This window comes from Phoenix dactylifera, chromosome 2, assembly GCF_051530095.1.
Source record: "Phoenix dactylifera cultivar Ajwa chromosome 2, Ajwa_hap1_PhDact_Kaust_v1.1, whole genome shotgun sequence".
In the NCBI taxonomy this organism is placed as follows: Eukaryota; Viridiplantae; Streptophyta; class Magnoliopsida; order Arecales; family Arecaceae; genus Phoenix; species Phoenix dactylifera.
In genome coordinates this window covers 38,477,065-38,485,638 of record NC_143191.1, presented here as the reverse complement: position 1 = coordinate 38,485,638, position 8,574 = coordinate 38,477,065, and the positions used below count along the sequence as shown (strand labels likewise).

General features: G+C 40.8%; 1 protein-coding gene across 1 annotated transcript; it reads left to right on the top strand.

Annotated features, from left to right (window-relative positions):
• Nucleotides 1–5,262: 5,262 nt before the first annotated feature.
• Nucleotides 5,263–7,943, top strand: LOC103705439 (glucan endo-1,3-beta-glucosidase 8). Its single transcript, XM_008789147.6, has 2 exons — nt 5,263–5,775; nt 6,588–7,943. Exons 1-2 carry the CDS (start codon nt 5,390–5,392, stop codon nt 7,699–7,701), a joined length of 1,500 nt encoding a protein of 499 aa, XP_008787369.6. The 5' UTR covers nt 5,263–5,389; the 3' UTR covers nt 7,702–7,943.
• Nucleotides 7,944–8,574: the final 631 nt, after the last annotated feature.

Genomic DNA, 8,574 nt, shown 5'->3' with positions numbered 1-8,574 from the left:
TTCAAGGATTTTTTTTGCATGTATCCCCTTCTAAATATATGAAATTGTATGAATACCTTCAAAATTGCTATTTGCATGTATACCCTTATAAACCTTTCTTTTTGCATATTTACCAACTAAGAGTATTTTTGTTATTTCAATTTTAAACCGCTAACTTCTTAATGGCGTTAGATGGCATGGGTAGATATATATATATATATATATATATATATATATATATATATATATATATATATATATATAAGAAAGGTATACATATAAAACAAGTGTTTGATGAGAATATACATGCAAATATCAATTTTAGAAAAGTATTCATGCAAATTTCAATATGTAGGAGGGCATGTATGCAAAAAATTCTTACTTTTATTATGTGCCTTGCATTAACTATTAAAACAGATGGCTATTAAAGTGTGACCTTTAGGAGACGGCTAGGATTTCTTTTTTGTTTAGAGCCTATCTTGAAAGATCCCCTCACTAGGTTAGATTAAGCAGACCAGATAAAAAGGGGCTTTGAATGTAGGGGCTCTTCTTATTTTACCCAAGGGATTCAATTGAGTCGTGGATCGAGTTTAGGCTTTCTTGCTTCTCCAGTGGGGACCTCTCCTTTTTTTATTTCTAAAAGTCAGGAATGAATCAATCAAGATCAACCTGTCTAATTTATTTAATAGAATAAGCCCAAATGCTAACCTAATCTTTCGATGCTTGGGTCCATCAACATGAAACCCATAGACCCACAAACAAAAATCCTTTGGTGCACACACCAGAGAATATTTTATGGGACGGGCTTCATATTTTGCCATGTTTCTTCTAACGTCCATCTTAAATAGACAATCTAAAAGTCAAATCAAGATGCGACTCCTACTACTAACGAAGTTCATTAGTCATGTAACTCTAATAATAAATAAATAAATAAATAAATAAAATTGTGCATGTGAAGAGAGACCATCCGTTCGCATTCTCTCTTCTTGACAAGCCTCTCTCCATCCATCCTCTTCATCATCCAACCATCTCTCTCCTTTATGAGGCCTTCCTTCTCCTCTTCGAGTCCCTTTCTTCTCCCTTTAATGTCTCTCTCTTTTCTAGGATCAAAGAAGGTTACGATATGTATTAGGAAGCCGACGAGTGTATATCACCTGGCCATATACTATATACCAATAATCAAACCATATTCTGAAAATTGTATGTCGATTTACCTAAAGGTATGTACTGAGATGCTAGATGCGTACTATTTTGCTAGATGTATATCATTTGGCTAGGTAGTGTGTACTAATTTATCTAAAGATAGATATTGGGGTGCTGAATGACTATTTTGCTTTGTATCACCTGACCATGTACTATATATTAGCATATACCATATTCTGAACATTGCGTATCAATTTACCTAGAAGTGTGTATTGGATTACTGCTGGGTGTGTATTAAAGAAGCTTATAATATGTATTAGAAAGTTAAAGAGTGTGTATCACCTAAAATTATGTACTGGTGAATACCATGTTTTGAAAATTATATATCGATTATTGGGATGCTGAATGACTAGTTTCCTACGTGTGTATCACATGACCATTTAATGTGTATTTGTAAACACCATCTTCTGAAAATTGCATATCGATTTATTCAGAGATGTGTATTGAGACATTGGATGACTATTTTGTTAGGTATGTATTATCTGATAATATGGTGAGCACCAGGTTCTTTAAACTATGTATCGATTTACCTATAGATATGTATTGGGATGCTGGATGATTATTTTGCTAGGTGTGTAATATTTGGTCATATATTGTGTATTGTGTATCATCTGGCCTTCTTCTGGTTTGTTTTTTTAAGTCATAGAATTGACAAACTCCATTAGCAGGAGGAATTCGGTCCCGATATGACTTTGAGGTTTCCTCTTTAAGACGAGCGCTAAAGAAAATGTGGCAAAGAAGAAAGCACACCCCACAACTTTCCTCCTCCATTCTACTATCTAGATTTCCAAGAAAACCCTTCTCCTTCCCAAGCGAGCCGACCAAAACGAACGCTATCCAATTTTCTAGGAAAGCCCTTCTCCTTCGGCTCCTCCAAACCCTCATGAAAATTGTTCAAATCACGACCCTTTTGAAACCTCAAGGACAAAATTGATATTTTGATCCTAACATGCTACCGAGGCACAGTGCTTGGAGCTAAAAAAAATTGGAGTTTGGATCCTCTGTGGTGCAACTTTGACACCACAATTCTATACTATCATGAATATATAGCCGCCACGTCATCCAACTCAAGGACGAACGATTCTCCTTTATTCCTGTAATGCCACAAGGCACTGTTAGCGCAATACACGGCGTGTCGCGTTGATGAAGAATAACTGACAATATCCAAAATGGATGGCATTGCGGCCATAGATATGGTGGTACAAGACTCTAGTGTGCAAAAATCACGCTACAGAGAACCCTGGTTCAAAAAGCGGAGTATAGTGTTCCAAATTGGTAGGAGATGTATTCAAAAATTACATTTTTTTAAAAAAAATAGCTATTATTTCATGAATAAGAAACATAACATTCATCACTCATCAGGCTGTCACAATAACTCTACACCGCATTTCCATTAAATGTTTTCAAAAATGTCCATACGCATAAAATAAAAAATCTTACATATTTAAATAGTGATGCTGTCGACAAGTAATGCTATGGGGTATTCCATTAGCCTGGAAAAGGTTCTCTCTATCGTGTGGTAATATGGAATCTTCCAGTGCAATGGAAGCAGGCCGCAGCGCAAGCTCTTGCATCGCGTGGATATGATCGTATCTTGCATCCATCTCAACACAAATCCAAGAGCCCATGTTATGTCAGACCTTGACCTCTTCTACGTGCAAGTTGCCAAGTTAGTGACATTGATGTATACTGATGAAACCAAACAGGTTACAGTTCTTTTCTGTTGTCGATCTATCTGAAAGAACGACGCATGAACATCTAACAGAACCTATTGAGGACAATGCAGTATGGTTTGTAAGTTAGGTAATGGGAGTTTGCTGATCATAGACCCATGGCTAAGAATATGGAAATGTAATTTTAGTTCCATTAATCTTAAGAATGGAGCAGTTCTATATAGTAAAGATGGGTTTGGCGCCTGAAATTTATGTTTAAAAAGTGATAAAGGAGGTGGTCAGTCTTAAAACATCATTCATCTCTCACTCTGTTTGATCTGTTCATTTTCTTCCTGCAATCGATCAAGGACATGAAGTCAAATGAGTTCCAACTTTGAAGCTGACACAAGGCTACAGGAGCTAAGACTTTCATGATATCATTCCGTGGAGAGAAACCAGAAGCTAACTTGTTCGTTTTGTTTGAACGGATGAGAATATACTCAGTAGCAAGAAAACGGATCACCATTACAACTGATGGGTGGTACGTAGCTTATTGGAAGAATATTGCCTCGTCCTTGCGCAACAAAAAACGAGGGTTTGCTTCCATCAGTCTACCATGCGCACAGAACTACTACAAGGCATTGCCAACTACAAAGACAGCATATTAGTGGTTGCTTGATCTGACAGCAATGGCGAACTAGTTGGATGGGTGCATCTAGAAGATCAAAGGTGCGTGACATCAGTCAAGGAAAAATCAACACAAGAAGGTTGCATGGACATTGAACGTTGGAGTCCACCACATGAGAAGAACGGACAGGAGTATTAATTGTACCTCCAAAAAACTAGTAGATGGCAAGAAAACGCGTGTATGTGCATCCACACAAGTATGTATTTTGATGCATGCATTTACGCTTTGAGAAGTAATAGGATAATAAATTTCAGGTTGATTCCAAGCAAAAGATAGATATATTGTCAAAAAACATTATTTATGCCTGAATCTATGCTAAACCAAAAGGCCGCAAAGTATGTCAAAAATATCAATAAGAAAATCCAAAGAATACTATCAAGAGACAGGAACATAGAAATGTCGCAAGAATGAAATAAACCTATAGAGTTAGGCAAGTAAAGATGTCATTTAAAATGCACTTATATAAAGCTGCATGCGGATGTCGTATGGAGAATATCTTTTTCAACAGTAGGTAGAAAAGAAATAGAATTTTGCTGTAGTAAAAGAAACACAAAGCCAACTGGTCTGCAGACAAGGCCCATTTGGATCTGTCAAGAGAAGCACGGCATTGACGTCGTCAACAGGCTGAGGTGGTCAAGCCAAAGGAAAGCTTCACATAAAGAAGATGATTCTGGGTGGCCTTTTTCAGCCTCCCTTATCCTCAAAAAAAAACATAAAGAAGATGATGTGGGAAACAAAGGTAATTAATGCCTTACAGAATAGGGCATTTGCTGAGGTTAGGACTTAGGATTGTTTCTACTTTCGACCAAGACTCATGAATATAAAAGAGAGAGAGAGAGAGAGAAAGATTAGAGGAGGTAGCTAGGCCAAAGGATGGGAACAAAAGGAGCTAGACCATGGAAGGCAGGTCAATCTCCTTTCCATTTTTTTCCCATGCACTTTGCTTAGCTATGGCGACCACGCCCAACTTTGCAGCACACACAAGTGGATATGCATCACCAACGAGCTTGAGGCAAAAGGTAGCTCATTGGAACTGGGAAAGCCTTGGATAAACAGAAGCATTAATATGCCCCCCACGTAGCGACCTAGTCGGAAAGCCACAATCCACCTTCATTCCTCCCCTCCTTTTCCTTTGTAGTAGCCTTTCCAGTTTGTTAATGGAGGCTAACCACAAGGATTGGCTTTGATAAAGCCCTAATACACCATGGGGCCGATTGATCGGGCGCGGAACTAGATCAAATTAGGGGTCCCAGAAACAAGTCACTCGTTGGACGGTGATGGAAGAGCTAAAGCTAAGAGGTAAATGAATTTAGGGGCGGAGCTCTCACCACCCAGAGATCAAGGTGAACTTTGATAAAAGTGTGTCCATAGATAGAGACGGTGGAGGTATCGGTTTTGTGATCAGGAGTCATGACTCCAGATTAATTATAATTGGGGGCACCACACCATTGATATGATAACCATAGGGACGGAGCGCGAGGCAGCTTGGAAGAGGGATTGTGGCTCCTTCTAAGCCCTGCACATATTCAGGGTGGCAGATTGGGTCACCTCCTTTACTACTCAATACTCAAAAAGATTCCATGGATATGTTATATAGCTACCCCTCCATCATTGCACCACATCCTCTCTTTCCCTAGACTCTTGTGGCATTGTTCACACTAGTGCTATGTGAGTATCCGTTATACCAGAAAAAGAAAAACGCGAATTTAGCCTACTCGGTTTCTCTAGTCTAAGTCGGTCTCCCCCCTTGGCGCCATATCAACTACTTAAACGAATCAAGAAAGCAAGAGAGTGAGGAAGGAAGAGGAAAAAGAAAAAGCTAAACCTCCACCCTTCGCACTATAAATCCCCTCTCTCTCTGAACAAAATGAGCGTCATCGAACAGAGATTCTTGAGAGAGAGGAGGAGGAAGGGAAAAATGGCAGCAATCTTTTCTTTCCCCTGTTTCTTTCTGCTAGTAATTGGCATGGCCTTCAAGGGCAATGGCGTCGGAGTGAACTGGGGGAAGATGGCGACTCACCAGCTCCCATCGGACATGGTGGTCAAGATGCTACTGGACAACGGGTTCGACAAGGTGAAGCTGTTCGACGCTGATGCCGACTCGCTCACGGCCCTCGCGGGGACCGACATCGAGGTGATGGTCGCGATACCAAATTACATGCTTGAGGGCCTGAGCAGCAATCCACAGGCCGCTGTAGATTGGGTGGATGAGAACGTGACCTCGTGGAATTACACAGGCGGCGTAAACATCAGGTCGATAGTCCCGTCCCCGATTCTTCTGCTATCTATATCTCGTTCTCCTTCTTCCTCATTGCAAGACGGGTTCTTTGGATTCTTTTGTTCTTCCGTGTTCCTCTTTTTAACTGAATCGATATCATCAGGGGTAGTCTAAATTGGATTCTTTCTTGAATATTTATTCTCCAATGAGATGAGTCTGCTCTCCCTTGTTTAAATTCAGATTTCGATCCTTAATGAGTTCTAGTTTGATGTCCATTTCTCGCTGTTTGGAGTTAAATCTTGAAAAAAGGGTTCCTTTCGCTCTGTTCCTATTTCTGTTTAGCAATTTTCAGCTGAGGATGCTCTTCTTTCGACATATTTGAAATGCTCGAGCTTTTGGTTTCGTCCATGGCCTTACTGGGTCTTTTACGTTTCCCCCTTTTCTCGACTGGGATTCTCTACTGCTCCATCTGATGCAGTCTTTCTCTGTTGTTGTTTGCTGGAGCGGTCTAAATTTCTGCGAGAAAACTTTATGCTTTATGTACGATGATATTACGCGGTGTTTCATCAAATTTTCAGACAGTCTTACTTGAAAAGGTGTTTACCAAGGTGCTACTTTCCAATATCTAATTTTCCCGGGTCAATCCCTTGAGAGCGTTGTGAGCTTAGTTCAGTATTATAATATCTGTTTCCTTCACTGGGTTATCAAGAGGAAGTAGTAATTGTATCTGATCGAGGACTTGCAGTTGGTCAGCCAACAGCTACCAAACATGGAGACCAATCTATGCATGCCAAATTTAATTCTATGGGATTTGAAGCTAACGCAATCTAAAATTTAAACGTTGCAGATATGTAGCGGTAGGCAACGAGCCCTTCCTCCAGACATACAAAGGCATCTATGATGAGCTCACTTTGCCAGCCCTGGTGAACATTCAGAAAGCCCTCGATGATGCTGGAGTGGGAGGTCGTATCAAAGCCACCGTCCCCTTCAATGCAGATATATACGACTCTCCAGGATCGGCCCCCATCCCCTCCGCAGGTGACTTCCGTTCGGACATCCGAGACCTCGCAATCCAAATCATACAATTCCTCTCGGAAAATGATGCTCCCTTTGTTGTCAACATATACCCATTCCTCAGCGTCGTCGGCGACCAGCACTTCCCCATGGACTTCGCTTTCTTTGAAGGCACCAACAGGAGCATCAAGGATGGCGATGCGGTATACACCAATGTGTTCGATGCCAACTTCGACACCCTGGTCTGGTCCCTGAAGAAAGCTGGCTACCCCGACATGCCCATCATAGTGGGTGAAGTGGGTTGGCCGACTGATGGAGATAGGAATGCGAATATAGAAATGGCAGAAGACTTCAACCAAGGATTGCTTCGGCATCTGATGAGCAGCAAGGGGACACCAGCAAGAAAGGGAAGCATCGATGTGTACTTATTTAGTCTTATTGATGAAGATGCCAAGAGCATAGCTCCGGGTAACTTCGAGCGGCACTGGGGGATCTTCGAGTATGACGGGAAGCCAAAGTATGGATTGAACTTATCAGGTCATGAAGAAGATATGAATCTGGTAAGTGCTCATGGGGTGAAGTACTTGGAAAGAAGATGGTGCATTATTGATCCAGATGCTACTGACCTCGCCAGCTTGCCAAGAAGCATGGATTTTGCCTGTACTTTCTCAGATTGCACTTCCCTCAGCTATGGGTCAAGCTGCAACCATTTGGATCTCCGTGGGAATGCATCCTATGCTTTTAACATGTACTACCAGGTGAGGAACCAGAAGGCTGGTGACTGTGATTTCTCTGACCTGGCAATGATAACTGATCGGGATCCAAGCGACGAGAAGTGCCGGTTCCCGGTGATGATTGCTTATGGTTCGGTGGCAGCACCAGAAATAAGAGTGCTGGATCTGTTAGCAGCTATTCTAGGAGGGATTTCGACATTTCTTTTCTTATAAGAGGGAGGTGATGGGCTTAAAGCAAATGCTTAGTTTGAATTTGCTGCTGCTTTTACAGTTCTCATCGATCAGATGTAATTCTTAGTATACATGAGTAGAATATCATGTCAGGATTACCTCGAGTACCAAAGAAAGCAGATGCAGATGCAGAGAAAATCTGTGTCTGGAACTTTATATTCTTGCATAGAGCTCTGTTATCCTTGAAAAGTAATTTCTCAGACTCGTCATCTTAAAACAGAAAAGCAATTTGGTCTATAGGAAAATGATCGGCCTTGTCAACTTGTTCATCAAGAAGACTGCACCTACATTTGAGACCATTTGAGACCTTAGTAGCTTTTAGGCAGACGGAAACATATATTTAGCTGCTTAATTTTGATGCTGTCTTGAAAGATGATGATGCTAGTTACATAGTCAAACTGCTTCCTCCAGAGCTCAAGCAATTCTCCAGAATGTTTTCAGTCATTTCCAGGAGTCAGTTTCAAGTACAATGTGGAGAAGAAAAGCCTCAGGTTTTAAATGTATCATTGGCTTAATTGTTATGGTATCGCAAAACCTAGTAAGAAACTGGAACTAGTTAAATCCCAACTAGCTGATCACTATTCCAGTTGATAGCGTAATTCAGAGCCATAAGATGTCAAAAATTGTATTGGAAGACAAAAGTCCCAGCTAGCCTTGTTGTACAACAGTAGGAACCTTGCAGCCTCAAACTCTCCATGTTATTCTGAATTCGGCATCAATGAGTTTCGGAGTTGCAATATTAATTTTGAGAAGGACCAACTGACCGAGTCCCTTAACCGAAGTTTTTGGAAGGTCTTCCATAAATTGGATTCCTTTGGCCTCGCTATCCTGGAGACTTACCTTTTAAACAATAAT

What these genes read in the sequence shown, in the direction of transcription:
- LOC103705439 (XM_008789147.6), top strand. Translation starts at nt 5,390, where the DNA reads ATGAGCGTCATCGAACAGAGATTCTTGAGAGAGAGGAGGAGGAAGGGA. An exon ending in ACAGGCGGCGTAAACATCAG is followed by an intron (nt 5,776 to 6,587) that starts GTCGATAGTCCC and finishes TAAACGTTGCAG; the next exon opens with ATATGTAGCGGTAGGCAACG.